General features: G+C 45.2%; 1 protein-coding gene across 1 annotated transcript in view; it reads left to right on the plus strand.

Annotated features, from left to right (window-relative positions):
• The first annotated feature begins 8,018 nt into the window (after nt 1-8,018).
• A2ML1 (alpha-2-macroglobulin like 1) overlaps nt 8,019-22,855 on the plus strand; it is a 42,445-nt gene continuing 27,608 nt past the window's right edge. The window contains 11 exon segments of the mRNA XM_032593768.1: nt 8,019-8,083; nt 8,603-8,786; nt 9,167-9,329; nt 9,918-9,970; nt 16,506-16,526; nt 17,370-17,529; nt 17,798-17,882; nt 18,820-18,946; nt 19,390-19,504; nt 20,075-20,184; nt 21,481-21,648. Coding sequence (XP_032449659.1) covers nt 8,019-8,083; nt 8,603-8,786; nt 9,167-9,329; nt 9,918-9,970; nt 16,506-16,526; nt 17,370-17,529; nt 17,798-17,882; nt 18,820-18,946; nt 19,390-19,504; nt 20,075-20,184; nt 21,481-21,648 — 1,251 coding nt within the window.

Genomic DNA, 22,855 nt, shown 5'->3' on the forward strand with positions numbered 1-22,855 from the left:
GGCAGTTCCCTTCCTGCAGCCCAAGCTGTGTCCCCAAGCTTCCTCTTCCATGTGGCCTCTTCTCTGCCTTTACTTGTGGTGTTTGCTCTGCCAGTCTTCAGATCAATTTCTGGGATATTTAGGATGATTTGGTAGTCATCTATTCTATTCGTGGGACAAGGTGAGCTTAGGGTCCTTCTACTCTGCCATTATCTTCCCCTCCAATCCTAGCACCATTTTGTTTCGAATACTATAGATTTCTAATATAGTTTTAAATCAGGAAGTGTAATGACTCCAGCTTTGTTATTCTCAAGATTGCTTTTGGGGAGCCTGGGTAGCTTAGTCGGTTGAGTGTCCAATTCTCGATCTTGTCTCAGGTCATGGTCCCCGGGGTCCCAAGGTCCCAGGGTTCCAGGGTAGTGGGATCAAGCCTTGCATTGTCAGGCTCGACGCTGAGCCTGGAGCCTGAGTTTCTCTCTCTCTCTCCCTCTCCCCAGTTCTGTCTGTGCATGCTCTCTCTCTCTTTCTCTCCCCTCTCAAAAAAAAAAAGAAAAAAAAAAAAAGCTTTGGCTATTTAAGGACTTTTGTGGTTTCATATGAATTTTAGGGTTTATTTTTCTATTTCTATGAAAAAAGTACCATTGGATTTTTGGTAGAGATTGCGTTGAGTCTATAGACTACTTCAGATAATATGAACATTTGACAGTATTAATTCTTCTGATCCATAAATTTGAGATATCTTTCTACTTATTTGTGCCTTCTTCAGTTTTTTTATTAATGTCTTATATTTTCTACATGTACAGAACTTTCACCTCCTCAGTTAAATTTATTCTTGGGGTGCCTGGGTGGCTCAGTCAGTTAAGCATCCGACTTCGGCTCAGGTCATGGTCTCGTGGTTTGTGAGTTGGAGCCCCGTGTCAGGCTCTGTGCTGAGAACTCAGACCCTGGAGCCTGCTAAGGATTCTGTGTCTCCCTCTCTCTCTGTCCCTCCCCTGCTCATGCTCTATCTCTGCCTCTGAAAAATAAAGGAACACTGAAAAAAATTTTTAATTTATTCTTAAGTATTTTATTGTTTTAGTTTTTGAATATTTATTTATTTTTGAGAGAGAGAGAGAGAGAGAGACAGCAGGAGTTGGGGAGGGGCAGAGAGGAGAAGGAGACACAGAATCCAAAGCAGGCTCCAGGCTCTGAGCCCTCAGCACAGAGCCCAAGAAGGGGCTCGAACTCACGAACTGCAAGATCATGGCCTGAGCTGGTCGGATGCCTGACTGAGAGCCACGCAGCCACCCCAGTGTTTTACTGGTTTTAATGCAATGTAGTGTAAATGGGAATTTTAAAAGTTTCTTTTTCAGATAGTTTGCTGTTTGAAGTGTCTATAAGGCAGGACTGACACTGACCCTTCATGGTCACTTCAGGGAGAGACAGACAGAAATGAGAGGGAAAATAGAGACTAGAACCATGTATTTAAAGACAAGTAGTCATTAATAATAGAAAGAAAATGGAATCTAATTTGGAATACTTCAAAACCCTGGCTTTCATGTGTCTCTAAATTGGTATTCATCTTCGGGCACCTGGGTGGCTCAGTCGGTTAAGCGGCCGACTTCGGCTCAGGTCACGATCTCGTGGTCCGTGAGTTCGAGCCCCGCGTCGGGCTCTGTGCTGACAGCTCTGAGCCTGGAGCCTGTTTCAGATTCTGTGTCTCCCTCTCTCTCTGCTCCTCCCCTGTTCATGCTCTGTCTCTCCCTGTCTCAAAAATAAATAAAACGTTAAAAAAAATTTAAAAAAAATTGGTATTCATCTTTACATACACTTTCTGTAGACTATGACTATTTAGTATAATAAAATTGATTATTTACATAAGAATTTGTTTGATGTAGACTAAAACTGAAATTGGGCATGCTGGTTTTCCCTTGTGTCCGTAGCAATCAGAACCTCCAGAGGCAACCACAAAGTGTTCCAAACCTAAATAAGAACTCTGCTCTGTGCATGCGTATGTGTGCTTACTGTGCGTGTTTGCTGTGGGAATGAGAGAAACATGCAGGGAATATTTTAACCTGTAGAAACAAGTTTCCTAGCGTATTCCTAACAAGGCTCTGATGCGATATTTGTGGACGATCTAATCCTGACCTCACCAGTACTCACCAGTGTTGACTGATTGAAAGCTTCCTAGGTGCCAGGTACTATATTAAATGTAGAGATATGATATTTAGCAAAACGGAGTTCCTGTCCTCAGAGGTTATATCGTCTGTGCACATCAGAGAGATTTCCAGATGAATGTAGATGTGATTCTATATCCTGGGCCTTCCAGTGCTAACTAACTACTCCACGGTGCAGACTAAATTTAACATTCACTGTTCTACTTACTCGTGACTATTTATATGGGTCTATTTTAACGAAAATTATAGACAATAAAACACAGAGGCAGCCCCTCATTTTTTCTGAACAACTCGCCTTTCCTATCAAGGGAGAGTTCATCTGGATTCGTTCCACGGAGAGCTCATTAGTGTTGGCATCTTATTTCTTCTACCAGATGTGGTTACTATTTTCATTTTATTCCAGGTAGCAGAGTACCAAACTAAAATTGCTAATGCTAAGTTCAGAGAAGTCCTGGGAAGAACTGACTGCAAGAGAACAAGAACAAAGAGGGAAAGGTAGGCAGTTTCATGACCTCTTTCTATTGGACATTGGTGGAGGAAATGCAGAAGAGAGTTGACATTCTGAACCTTTATTGTCAGAACTTTGCTCTAAACTCCAGGAAGCCTTTCTGACTACTCTTAGATCTAGCATTACAGCAGCTGTTCTCGAAGTACGGTCTCTGGACCGGGAAATCAGCCTCACCTTAGAACTTGTTCAAAATGCAAATTCTCGGGGGCGCCTGGGTGGCTCAGTCGGTTCAGCGTCCGACTTCGGCTCAGGTCATGATCTCACGGTTGGTGGGTTCGAGCCCCGCGTCAGGCTCTGTGCTGACAGCTCAGAGCCTGGAGCCTGTTTCAGATTCTGTGTCTCCCTCTCTCTCTCTGCCCCTCCCCCACTCGCGCTCTGTCTCCCTCTGTCTCAAAAATAAATAAACATTTTTTAACAAATGCAAATTCTCGGGGCACCTAGGTGGCTCAGTTGGTTAAACATCCAACTTCAGCTCAGGTCATGATCTCACAGTTCTTGAGTTTGAGCCCTGTGTCACGCTCTATGTTGACAGCTCAGAGCCTGGAGACTGTCTTCAGACTCTGTCTCCCTCTCTCTCTGTCCCTCCCCTGGTTGTGCTGTCTCTCTCTCTCTCTCTCAAAAATAAATAAAATATTAACAAAAAAATGTTAAAAAATGCAAATTTTCAGGCCCCACCAGAGACCAAGGAGCCAGAAACTCTGGGACAGGGTCTCAACAAAAAACATTTGCCATGTCTCTCTTATTAATAAATCAATTGAGACAGAAGATAGATTCTTCAGGGATTCCTGGATGGCTCAATCGGTAGAGCGTGTGACTCTTGACCTCAGTGTTGTGAATTCCAGCCCCAGGTTGGGTGTGGAGCCTATTTAAAAAAAAAATAAAAGGTGGATCCTTCTTCCTGGATCCTAACTTCCTTCTTCCTGAGGTTAGCTATAGGAAAGAGCAAATGGTGCCATTAATCATAAAATTATACCAAGCAAACAGGGAAGGAACATTGAAAGAGTTTGGAGAGCAGAAGCAGAGGGAATTAATTTGGAGGTACTTAAGAGATGCACAAAATGGGGGTGTTTGGGTGGCTTAGTCAGTTAAGCGTCGACTTCGGCCCAGGTCATGGTTTCGGTTTGTGAGTTCGAGCCCCACCTTGCACTCTGTGCTCGCAGCTCGGAGCCTGGAGCCTGCTTCAGATTCTGCGTCTCCCTCTCTCTCTGCTCCTCCCCCGCTCACATTCTGTCTCTCTCTCTCCCTCAAAATAAATAAACATTAAAAAATTTTTTTTTGATGTCTTTTATATTTATTTGATCCCGTTTCCAGAGATCTTCATTTATTTGGGCAGTTTCTGTCTGGTATCTTATAAGAGGAGTTAGCAAACTTTCTAGAAATGATCAGAGAGTAAATCATGAGGGTTTGCAAGACAAATGGTCTCTGGGAATTCCTCAAGTCTACCATGGTAGCACAGGAGCAAATGAGTGTTTCCGTGCTCCAACAAAACTTTATTTACGAAACCTGTGGGGGGCTGGATTTAACCTACAGGCTATATAGTTTGTCACCCCTGTCATATCTGCTTCCGTAAGACTCCCTTTAATATTGCCAGTAGCACAGGTCTGGCACGAACCTTTGGTTTCTCTGAAAAAGTCTTTTTTTCCCCCTTCCTTGACAAGATGTTTTTGTTGGCTAACAGAATACTGGATTTTGTGGGTTTTTTTTTTTTTTTTCCTTTCCTTTCAGTATTTTGAAGACGCCAAGTCATTGTCTTCCGGCTAACATTGCTTCTCATGAAGTTCGCTGTAACTCTCACTTTTGCTTTTCTTTTTTTTTTTTTTTTTTTAATTTTTTTCTTCAACGTTTTTATTTATTTTTGGGACAGAGAGAGACAGAGCATGAACGGGGGAGGGGCAGAGAGAGAGGGAGACACAGAATCGGAAACAGACTCCAGGCTCCGAGCCATCAGCCCAGAGCCTGACGCGGGGCTCGAACTCATGGACCGCGAGATCGTGACCTGGCTGAAGTCGGACGCTCAACCGACTGCGCCACCCAGGCGCCCCTCACCTTTGCTTTTCTATATATGATGAGTTTTTTATTCCTCTGGCCCTCTTCAAGACTTTTTTTTTTTTAAGTTTTTTTTTTTTTTTAATGTTTTTATTTATTTTTGAAGGAGAGAGAGAGAGAGACAGAACATGAGCGGGGGAGGAGCAGAGAGAGAGGGAAGCCCGGAATCCGAAGCAGGCTCCAGGCTCTGAGCTGTCAGCACAGAGCCCGACGTGGGGCTCGAACTCACAGACCGTGAGGTCGTGACCCTAGAAAGGGACACATCTCTTCTCGGGCAGTTTATCACGGCGGATGAAGTCATGCTAGTTAAAAGATGGGGTGGATTTAGGGTTTGCTCTTGTCAAGGTTATTTTCAGTGCACCATAGGCTTTGGACTCCTCTTAGGATGCCTGATGCTTAGGGTCAGGTCTGGAATGCTGGAGACCTCGGTGTTTATTCTCCACTTTCTCCTCTCGGCCTTCCCCATACACGTTATAGGTGCCACAGAGCTGGTCTCTCTCCATATTTTTGCCCCCCTGCCGGTGGTGGACTGCTTCTACTCATTATGTTTTTGCTTCGAGTGCTGGTGACAGGGTTCAGTGTCTCTGTTGATAGGTAGTTGATATGCCTGGGCCCTGGAGGGTGAGATTTTCTTAGGATTCCTGCCTCTACTCCCAACCAAACTCTCCTTTGTATCTGTGGCAGGTCTTGTGTGGAAAAGATTTTCCTGCTGTTCTTTCAGTCTTAGGAAACTTCTGAGAGCGTTGGTATAGACTTCTGGGCTGAGGTCTGTTTCTTTTCCCTCCCTCTGGGGTAGGTTTCTTCTTCTTCTCCTTCTCCTTCTCCCTCTCCCTCTCCTCCTCCTCCTCCTCCTCCTTCTTCTCCTCCTTCTCCTTCTCCTTCTCCTTCTCCTTCTTCTCTATCCATCCCCTGACAACTACGGGTATTTACCTGTGCACCAGAAGGGGCAACGGTAGTTACTGCTTCTACCCAGAGGTTTAAGCTTTTCTAAAAGGACTCTGGGCAGCTGGGGCTTTTCCTATGGAATAGATAATACTGTTCTCTCTGTCTACACTACTAAGGGAAGCTCTTTTCAGTCTTATTCTGTATCCAGTCTTTCTTGTGAGCACTTGGTAAAGGTCACGGACCTGTAAGTGAATATAAGCCCCCCTTGTGGCACACAGAGCGTCCTTGTAGTTACTCCAGTCCACGCTAGACCTTTAGTAAATCATTGAAATTTTAGCTGCGTTCGTACTGGCTTATGTGAGGGCCCAAACACCTCCCATGTTCTGGCATAGATGAGACCATTCAACACTCAGTCTCCTCTCCGGAGGAGCTGTGCCTCCTTGGATTTCAGGCTACTTAGTTGACCAGCAACCTTGGCTCGGCTCTTAGGGTTCAACTTTTTGGTTCAAGAAAGGTTGGCATTTTGGACTTCATCTGGCTTTTTCTCACTATCAGGTAGGGAAAAATGCTCTTTTCAGGTTTTTTTTTTTACATCCTAAATGGAAATGACACTTCCTACATGTTGTTTTGTACCATATTCCCCCTTCCCTCCCTGCCGTTCAACTAGTATTGCAAACAGTTCCCCTTGTCATGAAAATATTGTTATTTTTTTAAAGTTTATGTATTTATTTTGAGAGAAACAGAGAGAGTGCGGGTGGGGGAAGGGCAGAGAGAGGGAGAGAGAGAGAGGATCCCAAGCAGGCTCCATGCTGTCAGCACAGAGCCCAGCGCGGGATTGGAACCCACGAAACCGCGAGGTCACGACCGGAGACAAAACCAAGAGTCGGACACTTAATCGACTGAACCGCCCAGGTGCCCCATGAGAAGATTATTTTTAGTGGCTGTTTATTGTTGTTTTATATTAATATGGCAATTTTTTCAACCAAATTAAAATGATTGGACACTGTAATAGACCTAACATTTGATTTTCCCAGCATCTTTACCCCGACATAGCGGTGGAAGAGAACTTCCTTTGGTCAATGCCACATGTCTCTTTGGGGTTGCTTCATCCTGCTGGCCTTTGGGTGGTAAGAAGGACCCAGGTCCTCCCCCTCGTAGTATTCTGGCTACAATGATTGATTCAGAGGTGAGCATGTGAGAGAAGGAGGAACAAAATCCTTCTTCAGAAATTTCCCTAACATAGATGAAAAAATTGGGATCATAGAGCTGGAAGGATTCACAGCTCCCTCTTCTCCACTGCTTGAAGGAAATCCTGTGTGTGGCGGGACTGAAAGATTGGGAGAAGCGAGTCCTGGCAGCATCAGTTCTCTGACTTCGGGCCATAACATGTTCAGTTTCTCTGGTTCCTTCAGTTCTCTGTGTGTGATCCACCCCAGTTACCAAAAATCCTTTTTTGTTTAAGTTGGTTTGGTTTGGGTTGTTCAGTGCTCCAGAAAGTATCCCTACTGATTTATGCTGTAGGCGGCATTCAAGTCTTGCCATTTTAGGGGTGGCCGGGTGGCTCAGTAGGTTAAGCATTTGACTTCCGCTCAGGTCATAATCTTGCAGTCTGTGAGTTCAAGCCCCACATTGGGCTCGGCACTGGTGGTGCGGAGTCTGCTTGGGATTTTCTCTCTCTCTCTCTTTCTCTCTCTGTCCCTCCTCTACTTGCGCTCTCTCTTTCAAAATAAATACACTTAAAATTTTTTTTTTAAAGTCTTGCCATTATAAAGAACACTGTGAAGCAACTTAGTAACTACTTCTTTTGCATACATGCATGCTTTTTTTCCGCATTAAGAAACATTTCCAAAGTAGGAATTGCTGAGTCATAGAACATGCAGATCTGAAAGGCTTTTGATGTGTGTGAAATTGCCTTCAGAAAGGTTGTCCATTTATACTTTTGTAAGGAGTGTATATGTCCCTATTTCCTTACAGTCACGGGAACACTGAGTATTATTATTTTTTTAAATTCCCAAGTAGATAGACTGCTTTTCTATACCTGTGTATAGAGCACCCATACCTGTGTTCCCAAATAATGTCTTAATAGGATCATAAAAAAGAGAGCAAAGATCAAACATGGACGGAAATTTGGAATGACACCAGAAAAAAAGGGAGGAGTCCAAAATTTGTTCCAAGAGCATTACCACTGTGAATACTCAGCCCTGGGTTTTCCCCCAGAACAGGTATTACGAACTGGCTGAGCCAGTATGAATATTTCAGGGAGAAATAAACTTGAGGAAGTGGCAGAAGTCCTACCCTGGGTTACCACCTTAGCCTGGGGCTCCAGTAGGTCATTGGCTGGAGCATTAATAAAAACTCCACACCCTGTGGGGTTAATATATATGCTATAGCGGGGACCCAGATTTCTGGTTCCTGCTCTTGAGGAGTCTGTCTCACCCGCAAAGATGTGGGCTCAACTCCTTCTAGGAATATTGGCCCTGTCTCCAGCCATTGCAGAAAAATCTCTCCCGTAAGTGCTTGGTGTCAGAGGTGATGTAGGGCAGGTGGCTTCTTTGTCTATTTTTCTCAAATGTTAATATGCGGGAGAAGAGATAACCTTTGACTTATTTTAATTTGCTTCTCATCCGTTCCTTCTTTGGTTTCATTTCTCCTTTACCCAGAGAGAAAGGCTGAGGCATCAAAAGGGAGCCTTAGGAAAGATAATGTTAAAAAAAAAAAAAAAAAAAAGATAATGTTAAATTACAATAGAGTCCTAATACCCTGTTCTCTGTAATAGAATTAATTTCCTTCTTGGTACCCTAGGCATAGGTTCTCAGTGATGGTCTCCTAGTGATTGTGGGAGGTTTAAGGCTATGCACTGAGTTATTTGTTACTCATCTGTTTCTCCATTATAGAAAATAAGATTCCTAAAGGCAAGGGCTCAGTCTGCTTAATTCACTGCTATATGCTGAGTTCTTAGGAGAGAGCTTAATTTTTCACTGACTGAATATATCATTACTGCCCTGAAACCCTTATATTTCCTTAATAGAAACTACCTGGTGACCTTACCAGCCCAGCTTAACTTCCCCTCTACCCAGAAAGTTTGTCTGGATCTGAGCCCTGGGAACCATGATGTAAAATTCACTATTACTCTGGAGACCAAAGACAAGACCCAGAAGTTGCTAGAAACCTCTGGGTTGAAGAAGAGACACTTCCATTGCACCTCCTTTCTGGTAAGCACAGATTCGACCCTGAATCTGCTCCCTTCCTTTCTTATCCTTCTTTGGAGACACTTGGCACAATCTGATTGTAAGTATGATTTCTGTTGCCTTACTTTTGCCACGGTCTTTAAACTTATCTCCCCTAAACGTAAACGCAACTCCTGGCCATAACTCATTCACCATTTCCTTGACCTTGGATTTCTTCCTTTAGTTTTTGACCTCAACCTCTGAATATCATTTCCCTTCTTTTTCCTGGCAATGTGTCTTACGGCCCTAACTTTGCTACCCGCATCTAACTCAGCTCTTTCCTTCCACCCTCCCACTCTGGGGTTGAGACCAGTTGATTCATTCCCCAACATCCTGCTCCTCCAGAGCCCCCTTCTCTTGTCCAGGTACCACCTCCTGCTGGTGGCACAGAAGAAGTGGCTACAATCTGGGTGTCGGGAACTGGAAATAACATCAATTTTGTGGAGAAGAAAAAGGTTCTGATTCAGAGGCAGGAGAACGGCATCTTTATACAAACTGACAAGCCCATCTACAACCCGGGGCACAAAGGTAAGAGGCATACATAGGGGATTCGACAAAAGACTGGGGAAACCACCGCGCATATTCCAGAAAGAGGGGCTTTGTGGTTTGGGGGTAGGCCTATGGGGCAGGAGGGAGAAAGTTCTGGAGGGATGAAGCGTGACAAGTGTGGAATGCCTGCTGTGTTACGGAAGCAGAGAAAAGTGGGTGGAGTTGCGTGTGTGTGTGTGTGTGTGTGTGTCTGAAACAAAAGTATACATTTTCCGAGAATGGCGTTTGATCAGTGTAGCTGGGCTGCTGTGTCTTATGGCGAGCTGCTTGTCTATGAATAAGAAAGCATCAAAAGCATTTGGCTTAAGCTCCTGATATTTGTACTTTGTGCCTTCTTCCCTAGAAGGGCATTCCATTATGATGTTTCCAAGTCAGGGGCTTTTATCTGTCTGTCAGTTTAGGTTGTTTGTTGTGTTTGTTTGTTTGTTTTTTAAAAGTAAACCCTGACCAGGTTTTGCTGACTCGGAAGTGGCGGGGGGGGGGGGGGAGGCAGCGGGGAGTGGAAAGAGTGGAAGAAGGACTGGAGAGGGGGAAATCCCTTTGCCAATGATGCCTATTCTATTCTAGTGCATTTCCGCATCGTCACCCTGAACAGCAGCTTTCTTCCCGTGAATGACAAGGTGAGAATTCAGAGAGGGAAGGGGAGAGGGGTAGGGCAGACTGAGATAGAGCAGGGAGAAGGAGAAGAGGTTCTTCCTAAGAGCGTGATGAGGTGAAGTCCTCTGAGGAGCAGAATGCTTGTGCTAGCCTCAGGGCACAGGTCGAAAGCCTGCCAGTCCCCAGCAGCTTAAAAACAGCTAGAGGTGCCAGTTCTTAAGCTGATAGCTGCGAACATCAGTTAGGTTAATATGCCTGAGACGTGCTTGTATCCACTGCCCGTTTTAAATGTTTTCCATGTTATTTTATTTTTTATTTTTTAAAAATTTTTGAGAGAGAGAGAGCATGCGAGTGCCCATGGGGGAGAGCGGCGGGGTGGGAGGGAGAGAGAGAGAGAGAGAGGGAGAGACTTCCAAGAATCTCAGGCTCATGACCTGAGCCCAAATCAAGTGATGGATGTTCAATTGACTGAGCCCCCCCAGGAGCCCCTCCACTGTCGTTTTAAGAGTTTCTACAGGGGTGCTGGGTGGCTCAGTAGGTTGAGCGTCTGACTCGATTTCGGCTCAGGTCATGATTCCAGGGTTGTGGGATCGAGCCTCACATCAGGCTCCGTGCTGATGGTGGAGACTGCTTGGGATTCTCTCTCTTTGTCTCTTTCTGCCCGCCCTCCCCCCCCCACCCTTGTTCGCGTGTGTGCATGCACACTCTCTCTTCCTCTCTCAAATATAAACAAACAAACAAACAAACAAATAAATAAATAACATAGAAGAGTTTTTGAAAACTTCAAGATTTTCTCTCCAGGAGTGATACCACATGACTTTGCAGTTCAAAAATTAGAAATAATTCAGGAGGGGACGCCTGAGTGGCTCAGGCGGTTGAGCATCTGACTGAGGCTCAGGTAGTGATCTCATGGTTCGTGGGTATGAGCCCTACATCGGGCTCTGTGCTGACAGCTCAGAGCCTGAAGCCTCTTCAGATTCTGTGTCTCCCTCTCTCTCTGCCTCTCCCCCGCTTGCGCTCTGTCTCTCTCTGTCTCTGTCATATAAACACTGGAAACAAAAAGAAATAATTCAGGAGTATTCCTAACAAAAATTAGAAATAAGAATATCCAATCCCACCATCTTTTTTTTTTTTTTTTTTTTTTTTTTACTACAAGGCAAGGTGATTTATAAAGTAGGCAATTCTCCTAAGGCTACATTACATGCCTAAGGTAAAAAAATGTGGTAACACTTGGCAATTACTTAAAGGTTCCTTAAACAACTCAGTCCCTGGAATCATAAGCCTTTTGATAGGTTTGATCTCAATTTAGGGCTTGTGTCATTTTTATATTTCTGAAACACTTACCTCACCTCTCAGACATTTCTGCTGCCTTCTTTGCCCTTCGTTCACAGCCCATGATACATGATGTGTCATGAAGCTTTTAAAGATAATCATAGGGCAGCATTATTGTTATTTCCATCTCCCCTTCTCAGAGTTTCTTTCCTCTCCGTGCATTTCATTTTTAGGCTGTTTTCAATTTTTTTATTTTTTAATTTTTAATTAAAAAAATTGTTTTTCACTTATATCCAAGTTAGTTAGCATATAGTGCAACAATGATTTCAGGAGTAGATTCCTTAATGCCCTTTACCCATTGAGACCATCCCCCCACCCACAACCCCTCCAGTAACCCTCTGTTTGTCCTCCATATTCAAGAGTCTCTTCTGTTTTGTCCCCCTCCCTGTTTTTATATGATTTTTGTTTCCCTTCCCTTGTGTTCATCTGTTTTGTATCTTAAAGTCCTCAAATGAGTGAAGCCATATGATATTTGTCTTTCTCTAATTTCCCTTAGCATAATGCCCTCCAGTTCCGTCCACGTAGTTGCAAATGGCAAGATTTCATTCTTTTTGATGGCTGAGTAATACTCCATTGTATATATTTATCACATCTTCTTTATCCATTCATCCATCCATGGACATTTGGGCTCTTTCCAGACTTTGGCTATTGTTGATAGTGCTGCTATAAACATGGGGGTGCATGTACCCCTTTGAAACAGCACCCCTGTATCCCTTGGATAAATCCCTAGTAGTGCAATTGCTGGGTTGTAGAAGCTATGAGCTTCTTGATGAGTAGCTTCCTCTGCCATTACTTTCTTTCCCAATTTGGAATTCTTTTTAGCTTCTCCTTCCTGTCACCTGTATCCTTTCTGTATCAATCGGGTTTAATATTGACTAGTTATTTCTTAACAGACTGTTAATTCCAGAGCGGAGAGGAAAGGCTAGGGGAAAATGTGACCACAGCCAAGTATTATTTTAGACTCCACTGGCCCCTGAAGGTGCCTGAAGGTTAAGGGTCCCATTAACTACCCTTCTTCTATTATCTCTCCTCTGCTCAAATTAGACCCCATTACTGAGAGTTGTTCTGATTTCCATAGTTATTCTCTCTTTCAATCTTAAAATTACTCCTTCTCCCCTACACCATTTCTTTAGCCAGCCCCCTACTCCAAGTTCCAAATTTGAAACTCCTGTTTGAAACACTGAAATCAACTAAAGGAATTTTACTAAGAAACTGAGGGACAAAAATTGTGAAGTTAAGCGACTGAAGTATACTTGAGATTAACCGAGCCTATCTACTTTGGTGGCAACACCCATTTATCCAGAAACCTCAGCCTACTTCCAGGTGGAAACGCTGTCTTCTTACTTGAACACTTGTTGTTTTCCAGAGCCTGCTTCTAAATAATTGGTGCTCTTCCCACCTCTTGACTCTCCGTGTGAGGAAAGTACTTTGTTATCTGAGAAGTGTTCTTTTTCTCTAATTTTTAGCCATCCATAGTAATCTCATTTTTGTCTCCTTATTGTCTGTATAGCTCTGGTTTGTGAAAGTCTCGAGCCTCTCCTTTGACCCCGAGGGGGAATGGAATGTGCCACCTCAAAATGGGCCACAGTGGCATGTGGATTGTTTTGAACTGCGGGTAATCAAGAGCCAGCATACTCAGGAAACATTTTTTTTTTACCTCTCTCTTAACTGACTTAGAGAACTGAAATAGGAGGCCTGGCCCAGTTACCAGATATAACTTTTTTTATCTAAAGGATTTATCTGGGGGCACCTCGGTGGCTCAGTCGGTTGAGCGTGTCGACTCTTGATTTCGGTACAGGTCATGATCCCAGGGTCATGGAATCGAGCCCCAAGTCGGGCTCCATATTGAGCCTGGAGACTGCTTAAGATTCTCTCTCTGTCTCCTTCTGCCCCTCTCCCCCTGCTCCTGTGCTGTCTCACGCGTGTTCTCTCTCTCTCTCTTTCAAAAAAAAAAAAAATTTATCTACATGGTAAGGCAAAGATTTGATTACCAACCATTTGTTCTTCTGCTCTCCCTGTGACTTGCCCGGTGTCCCTTTGAAACCCCAGGCACCTTTGCCATTCCTTAGCTCAGGATGGTACACAAGCCTCAATCGCCTGACTGCCTTGGGGTCTCATTGTCTTTGTGGGGCTCCCAAATGCCAGTAATCAAATGTTTTTCTCCTGCTAATCTGTCTTTGGATTACTAGACTAGCCAAAGAAACTAGAAGGGGGAAATTTTTCTGTCCCTCTAATCCTTACCTCTCATTTTTTTGGTTTTTCTGAAGAACTGCCATGATCCTTGATATCCAGGCTGACAGCTGCCTTGACATGACGTGGTGCTTGGCCCAAGAATCAAAGGCAAACACCACCTTGACTTCATTTCCGTTTCCTTCCGAGTGAGATGCAGACCTTGAACCCTCTCTGAGACCGCACATCTAAATTCCAGCTTTCAATCCCATTTAGTTTTTAAGTGTATGTAATACTACTTGGAATGCCCTGAACTTAATAGGTGTGCAGTCTTTAATCAGAGTTTTAATTGCATTAACGTTCATGTATGTATGTATGTATTTCGCATTTATTGATTTTGAGAAATGTACGAGCACATGAGCAGGGGAGGTGCAGAGAGAGAGAGGGAGAGAGAGAATCCCAGGCAGGCTCCACGCTCAGCACGGAGCCCGACTCTGGGCTTGACCCTAGGATCCTGTGATCACGACCTGGTGGAAATCACGAGCCGGATGCTCAACCGAATGAGCCACGCAGGCGCCCCTGCATGTATCTCTTAAAAAGCATATCTCAGGGGCACCTGGCTGGCTCAGTCTGTAGGTCATGCGACTCTTGATCTCGGGGATGTGAGTTTGAGCCCCATGATGAGTGTACAGATTGCTTGAAATCGTTAGGGGTGCCTGTGTGGCTCGACTGCTTAAGCGTCCGACTCTTGATTTTGGATCGGGTCATGATCTCACAGTTGGTGAGATCGAGCCCCATGTCCAGCTCTGCACTGACAAGGCAGAGTGTGCTTGGGATTCTCTCTCTCCCTCTCTCGCTGCCCCTTTCCCCTGTGTGTGCGCGTGCGCACACACACTCTCTCTCAAAATAACTAAATAAACCATAAAAAAATTTTTTTTTAATCTTAAAAAAAAAGAAAAAGTACATCTTAAATAATCATGATCTCATTATCAAACCTAAGGAAATTAATAAGAATCATTTACTATCATGTAACACCTGTCTTAAGTTAGGTTTTTTTTCAAATGGCTGATTTTTTTTTTTTCAAACTAGGATCTGATTAAATTCATGCATTACATTTGATTGTTATATCTTTCAAATCTTTCATAATTTAAAATAATCTTATTTTTTCATTGTCGCCTTATATATTTTTTAGGAGAGAGAGCGAGAGACGTGATCAGGCTAAATGACTTGTAGAATGTCCCCATTCCAGAAAATGACATTGACTTTTGAGGAAGCCTAGTTGTCTTATAGAATATTCAACGTTCTTTCTTTATTTTTTATTAAAAAAAAATTTTTTTTAACATTTATTTATTTTTGAGACAGAGAGAGAGAGCATGAACAGGGGAGGGTCAGAGAAAGAGGGAGGCACAGAATCTGAAACAGGCTCCAGGCTCTGAGCTGTCAGCACAGAGCCCAACGCGGGGCTCGAACTCACGGACCGCGAGATCATGACCCGAGCCGAAGTCGGACGCTTAACCGACTGAGCCACCCAGGCGCCCCTCAATGTTCTTTTTTTAAAAAAACTGTTTATTTATTTATTGTGAGAGACAATGAGAGGGGCAGAGAGAGGGGGAGAAAGAGAATCCCAAGCAGTCTCCATGCCCAACACAGGACTCTGATCCCCACCAACCGTGAGATCATGACCTGAGCCGAAACCAAGGGTCAGACCCTCACCTGACTGAGCCGCCCACGTGCTCCAAAATATCTGACATTCTTCATTCGTCTGATTATGTCTTTCTTTGTAGTCTAACTTGCTCCCCTATGTTCTGGAGGTAGTTCTGAGGTCTTCATTAGATTTAAACTGAACCTTTTTGGCTAAAATATTTATCAGGAAATGCTGTGAACACCCAATGTATCTCTTCAGAAGATACCTAATGTCAGATTGTCCCGTTATTAGTGATGATGAGTTTGATTACTTATTTAAGGTGGTGATAGCCTAATTTCTCCAGGTAAACGTATGTCTTCTGTTTAAAATTTTTAAAATTTTATTTATTTATTTATTTATTTATTTATTTATTTAAATGTGAGCTCCATGCCCAACCTGTGGCTTGAATTCATGACCTCAAGGTCAAGAGTCACATGCTATACTGACCGAGCCAGCCAGGCACCCCTGTCTTTTTTTTTTTTTTTTTTAATTAGCAAGTAATTTTGGTGACACTTTGACACTTAGCCCAATAACCCGTTCACCATGAACTTAGTGGTTTTAGCATCCATTTTCTTGAAGAAACTATACATGGTCCTTTGATGGAACTCTTTTAAACAAAGTATTTTTTAGCGGTATCTGGGTGAGTCAATTGGTTAAGCGGCTGACTTCAGGTCATGATCTTGCGGTTCCTGGGTTTGAGCCCCACATCAGGCTCTCTGCCGTCAGCACGGAGCCTGCTTCAGATCCTCTGCCTTCCTCTCTCTCTGCCCCTCCCCTGCTCATGCTGTCTTTCTCATTCTCTTTCTCTCTCTCTCTCAAAAATAAATAAACCATTAAAAGAGTTTTTTTTAATGGTTTATTTATTTTTGAGACAGAGCATGAGCAGGGGAGGGGCAGAGACAGAGCGAGACACAGAATCGGAAGCAGGCTCCAGGCTCTGAGCTGTCAGCATGGCGGAGCCTGATGTGGGGCTCGAACTCACAAACAGCGAGATCATGACCTGAGCCGAAGTCCGACGCTCAACCGACTGAGCCACCCAGGCGCCCCAACATTAAACATTTTTTTTAGCAAAGCATTAAAAAAAATTTTTTTTCAATGTTTATTTTTGAGAAACAGAGAGAGACAGAGCATGGGCAGGGGAGGGGCAGAGAGAGAGAGGGAGACACAGAATCTGAAGCAGGCTCCAGGCTCCCAGCTGTCAGCACAGAGCCTGACGCGGGGCTCGAACTCTTGAACCATGAGATTATGACCTGAGCCAGAGTCTGCACTTAACTGACTGAGCCACCCAGGCGCCCCCTCGTGAAACTTTTGCTTTCGGCCCATCCTTATTGCGTATCCTGCTTTAACCCACGTTGTCTGGTTTTCTTTTTCAGTACTCCATGGTGGAACTGCAGGTAGGTAGACGTTTCCTTTCCTTTTCTGTCAGCTGTGGAAAAGGGGAGATGATTTCGGTGCTCAACCCCGAGGCCAGAAACCACTCTGAGATGTTGGCCCAGTGCCCAAGATGGAGTCCGCGGCCCAGCACCCACAATTCCCCGCAAGCCATGCCTGCTCTCTGGCCTGTGCTCTCCCACCCTCTCAGGCCTGAACCTCTGTAGTTAAGGACACACTGCCCTGCGGCCACCGGCCTTCCCATTCTGATTCCCGTGACTTCTCTGCTCCGTGCGAGTTCCACCGGGCTCAGTTCTGTACTCCTCTTGTTGTCATGGCCGTTCTTGTAGACGCTCAGCAGTTGGCTATGACGTGAATACCTGTGGGCAGTGCCGAGAAGGACAGGGACCAGAAAGTTGGAATAGCTCATGGCATCACCTCCATTGTTCTGTTACCTTATCTGTCAGGTAGCTTACGATAAATTCCCTCAGCATTACCCCTACATAGGCACCGAGAACAAACAACTCTCTGTAAAGGCCATCCTAAAGCCCACTTTCTGAAACTGACAATAACACCTTAGAGGGCTCGATCTGACTCTTTGAATCCACAAGGATGCTTTTCTTCCCCAGTGGGGTCCGGCCCTATAGGAAAATTTATTTAGCAACAAGAAAACTACAAATGAAAACTTAGCCACAAAGAAAATTATGAGTGAAACAGGGGGCCCCTCTTCCTGGACGCAGACCACGGAGGTCATGAATCCCAGGGAGTGGGATTCTTTACCTGCGCTCTGTGTCTTTAGCTGCTTTTTGTAGCGCAGAGCGAGAGACGGGCAGGTACGTCATGAAGTTTCTTTTTAATGAACGCAGGACCCAAATAGCAACAGGATTGCCCAGTGGCTGGAAGTGATGCCTGAGCAAGGCATTGCGGACCTGTCCTTCCAACTGGCCCCAGAGGCGACGCTGGGCACCTATACCATGGCAGTGGCTGGGGGCAAGACCTTTGGCACCTTCCTTGTGGAAGAATATGGTAGGTGGGAGAATCAGCAGGTCAGAGCGTTGGACAGAATCTTACCCCCAAGTCAGCAAAGGTACAGTAAAATATACTACGGGGAGGGATTCTTGATTCGTTTTTGAATCCTGGCTAAGCCACCTAATAACGTTAGGAGCATTTTTGCCTTGCTCGTCCCCTCCCTTAACTTGATTCATTTAATTATCACTGTTTCTATATCCCTCTGTCTACTGTCGGTAGGGGTCAAATCCTTTTTCTTGCCCATTTTTGTTTCCACTCTCCCCAGTGCTGCCTAAGTTTCAGGTGGATGTGGTGGAACCCAAGCAGTTATCGACCGTGGAGGAGTCCTTCTTAGTGAAAATTTGTTGTAGGTGAGACTAAAGCTCTGGATCTGGTGGAGATTACGGCTATACGGAGAAGAGTGACAGGGGAGAGTGGTTATGGAGGCGGTGGTTAAGACTCGAGACATTTTATGCGGTCCAGAGCCGTGACTTCTCCCAGAACACATTTTCTTTTTTTGTTTTGTTTTTTTTTTTTGGGGGGGGGGTTGGGTTTTTTGTGTTTTGTTTTAGAAAGAGAGAGAGCGAGAGGGCACTCAAGCGGGGGAGGGGGGAGGAGACAGAGAGAGAGAGAGAGAGAGGGAGAGACTCTTAACCAGGGTCCACAGTCCACGCTCAGCACAGTGTCTGACATGGGGTTCGATCCCATGACCCTGGGATCGTGATCTGAGCTGAAATCAAGAGTTGGACAGTCAACCGGCTGAGCTACCCAGGTGCCCCTACATTTTTTTTCCCTTATTTATTTATTTATTTTTGAGGGAGAAAGTGTGCGTGAGCGGGGGGGGGGGGGCAGAGAGAGAGAGAGAGAGAGAGGGAGGCAGACGATCCAAAGCAGGTTCAGCCCTGTCAGCAGCCAGTAAGCCCACCGTGGGACTCAGACTCACGAACGGTGAGATCATGACCTGAGCGGAAGTCAGACGCTCCACTGACTATGCCACCCAGGTGCCCCTCAGCATTATTAGTTAGCGTCCGCTTTGTGCGGAACACAACAGTGAATCCGATGAGAAATCGGGGTAAGGAGAAAGAAAAGCATCGATCTCGGTCCTTCGGATGGTATTTGTTGTGTGGTGGCCGACACCCTAAGGCTTTGGGTAAAGCAGGGAAGTGGACCAGACTAGTGAAGGGTAGGACAGTCAGTGCTTCCAGAGGCTGGAGTACGGAAAAGAAGGAAAAGTGGTGTCTCGGAAGAGGAGGGCTGGATCTCAAGTGGAATCTCCCAACTCTGACTTGTCGTGCTTCTCTGGGTTAGGTACACCTACGGAAAGCCCATGCGAGGGGCAGCACAGGTATCCGTGTGTCAAAAGGCGTATACTCACCATTTTCCAGAGGCAGAATGGGAACAGCTACCCGACAGATGCAAGAACCTTTCTGGACAGGTGAGTAAAGGGGATGTAGCAAGGGAAACTTATTCCTGTGTCCGAAAGTAACTAAGCACCAATATACCAATATAGAAAAGTAGTAAAAACCCCAGAGCAGGAACCTTTTCACACAATCGTCGTCCCAGTTCCAAAGCCCAAGGCAGTCTTCTTTATTCTAAACAGGCGAAGTCTTTTAGAATCTGCCCTGGAGTCGAGAAATTACGCTAAATCCTTGCGAGGCACAATTTTCCTGCCCTGCAGTTGGTTCTTTCTCCCCCTTCTCCGATCTTGGAGCTTCAACGTTGCTTCATGATTATCTGTGTCGGAGGAGAGTTTTTCTGTCTTAAACGTGGCGAAACTAAAGTATGGAGATCAGAATTTCTGTCTACGGTATATTGTCAAGTGGGAGTAGAAGTTAGGTGATTCATCCTCCCTTTCTCTCTCCCTGATTGCCTCACTAGACTGACAAGTCAGGATGCTTCTCAGCTTCCGTGGATATGTCCACCTTCAACCTCACTGGTTACACGTACAGCCACAGCATCAATATTGTGGCTACCGTGGCGGAGGAAGGAACAGGTAAGTTGGACACGCCTGCCTTCATTAAGAAAAGAGACAGGAGGGGCGCCTGGGTGGCGCAGTCGGTTAAGCGTCCGACTTCAGCCAGGTCACGATCTCGCGGTCCGTCGGTTCGAGCCCCGCGTCGGGCTCTGGGCTGATGGCTCGGAGCCTGGAGCCTGCTTCCGATTCTGTGTCTCCCTCTCTCTCTGCCCCTCCCCCGTTCGTGCTCTGTCTCTCTCTGTCCCAAAAATAAATAAACGTTGAAAAAAAAAATTTAAAAAAAAAAAAAAGAAGAGACAGGAGAGGGGCTGTCCTAGGAACAGACCCATCGAGAGGGCTCAAGACCTACCCTCATTAGCGTTCGGGGACGAGTCTGTTCCTAGTTCACCGTCAAAGGGAAATGCCGGATTCCAATCTGTCACTCACTACCTATTTTCCCCAAAAGTTTGGGGAGGAGGAGTTCATTTGGATCTTTGGCTGGAAATATGTTCGGTTTCATACGTCCAAGGTGGCACTGTCCTTTCAGGGATTTTACGTTACACTAACACCAGGTGTTTAGGTCATCATACGTCTGATTTCCCTCTTCAGGAGCAGAGGCCAATACCACTCAGGATATCTACATTTCTTCAGAAATGGGATCGATAACCTTTGAAGACACCAAAAATTTTTATTACCCCAATTTCCCCTTCACTGGGAAGGTATGTTGAAACCTGTCTCTACACCCAAAAGGTGCTTAACCATCCGCTGTTGCCTTCTTCCTGGAGACGTATAATAATAGCTCATTTAACATTTTTTTCTCAGTCCTTTACGTGTATTCGCCTGTCTAATCCTTACAACGATCCAATGAGGTAGACACTATTATTGGCCCCGTGTTACCTACCAATGAGGAGACTGAGGCACAGAGAGGTTAAATGATTTTCCAAAAGTTATACAGCTAGTAAGTGGCACCTAGGATCAAACCCAGGCAGACTGCGTCCAGAGTATATAGTCTTAATTCCTTGGGTTGTGCTGCCTTTAGTCTCCCATGAGATGTGCCTTGAATATTAATGTGACTTCGTTGCCTTTCCCAGTGCCCGGGACTCGTACTCTAATGTCCAAATCTTTGAATTTTAGACCTGCACGGTATCTGGAGAAATCATCTAGTCTGGCTCCTCATCTAAGCAAGATTAAACGTGCCTTAACAGGGAGCCAATTATCGCTCCTTAAGCAGTTTCTTCAGAGATTTAAAAATTTCCTTTGTTGGAGTCTTCTTTCTGATACTTAACAATCTGTCCGTCTCTCCAGTTTATCTTTGTTAACGTCCCAAACAGTCGTTCAGCACAATAATGTAGCATACTTTTAGATCTATTTAGATCAATCCTTAGCCATCTTGTCTCTAGACCAAGGGTAGATCCAGATTCTCTGGGAGCCTATGGATTATAAATTTGGGAGTGGAAGGGGATTCTCTCTCTAAAAAAGAAAAAAAAAATAATAATAATGTACAGAGAGGGGCGCCTGGGTGGCTCGGTCGGTTAAGCGTCCGACTTCGGCTCAGGTCATGATCTCACGGTCCGTGAGTTCGAGCCCCGCGTCGGGCTGTGTGCTGACAGCTCAGAGCCTGGAGCCTGTTTCAGATTCTGTGTCTCCCTCTCTCTGACCCTCCCCTGTTCATGCTCTGTCTCTCTCTGTCTCAAAAATAAATAAACGTTAAAAAAAAAATAAAAAAAAAAATAATGTACAGAGAGCCTTGGAGGGGGGGAACCTGTGTAAATGAAGGGTCCTGAAGCTTCATTAGCTACGTGACAAATCTACTCCTGCTCCAGGCTGAGCTGCTTCTGTTTGCTTCTCACTTCCCCACAGATGTCAGGTTCCAATGCTTGAATCGCACCTACTTGTTTCTGGACTGTTTCGTGAAATGTATTCTTAGAGTTTCTTTTCTCACCTCACTTCACCTCATACTTGAACCGACTCCAGACCTAACCCTAACTCATGCCCTCATAACCTTCATCCTTTAGATAAGAGTTAGGGGCCATGACGGCTCCCCCCTCAAGAATCATTCAGTATTTCTGGTGATTTCTGGCATAAATGGAACCACCAACCAGACCCTAACTACTGACAACGATGGCCTTGCTCCCTTCGAGCTGGATACAGTCAGTTGGAATGGGAGAGATATTTCTCTGGAGGTAAGCACCGAAGAGGACACGCTTTCCGGTAAGGCTTCCCTGAAGGAAAACCTCAAACTTTTCCAGTTCTCTCCCCTCCTCCCTCATTTGTCATTCTGTCAGCATCATTCACCAGTCCTGCTTCCCAGTTGACAAAAACTTTTGTTGGTCTTTAATATCAACCGAATAAATTTTCCTTCAGGTAAGCAATGTTATTTCTACTAATTCATTGTACGACTTATCCTCATCTCTATTTGATCCCATATTTAAAATCAGAGTAGGGGGGGCGCCTGGGTGGCTCAGTCGGTTAAGCGTCCGACTTCGGCTCAGGTCATGATCTCACAGTCCGTGAGTTCGAGCCCTGCGTCGGGCTCTGTGCTGACAGCTTGGAGCCTGGGGCCTGTTTCGGATTCTGTGTCTCCCTCTCTCTGCCCTCCCCTATTCATGCTCTGTCTCTCTCTGTCTCAAAAATAAATAAACGTTAAAATCAGAGTAGGGAGAGGGCACCTGGGTGGCTCAGTTGGTTGAGCGTCCAAATTCGGCTCGGGTCACGATCTCGAGGTTTGTGAGTTCGAACCCCGCGTCGGGCTGTCTGCTGTCAGTGTAGAGCCCGCTTCAGATCCTTTGTCCCCTTCTCTCTCTCTCTCTCTCTCTCTGCCCCTCCCCTGCTTGCTATCTCTCTCTCAATAATAAATAAACATGAAAAAATAAATAAAATAAAAGTAGAGTAGGGAGGACAAGATAATTCAGAGTCATTTTCTTCCCTCTATGTCCCTCCCTCCACCGGCTCTGGGGCCATTACTCATAAACATGGCAAAGAAGGAAACTCTGTGTTTGGATAACTTCCAGGGAAGGCAACTCATACCAGTTATCAGCTGTAACACAATGCTGCTCAACAAACAACCACAAAACTTTAGTATTATACAACCACAAGTGTGTCCTTCTGGGGGACTTCTTGTCCCTCTGGGGTAGTCAGGCAGCTCTGCTGGTCTTGGGGGGGGGGGGTGGTTCTTACATGCTGTGGCTCAACCGGCTGATGAAGGCCAGGCTCGCACGTCCCAGCAAACTAGTTCGGGTACATTCTTACAGCCACGACTGGGAGCAAGAGCAAAGGTCGACACCCAAGGGCTCTTCCAAGCCTCTCCCTCTCTTGCATATGCTCACATCCCGTTCCCCGACAAGTCACATGGTGGGTCTGCAGTTAGACTAACAGGGCAACACAAGACTA

This window comes from Lynx canadensis, chromosome B4 (genome assembly GCF_007474595.2).
Source record: "Lynx canadensis isolate LIC74 chromosome B4, mLynCan4.pri.v2, whole genome shotgun sequence".
In the NCBI taxonomy this organism is placed as follows: domain Eukaryota; kingdom Metazoa; phylum Chordata; class Mammalia; order Carnivora; family Felidae; genus Lynx; species Lynx canadensis.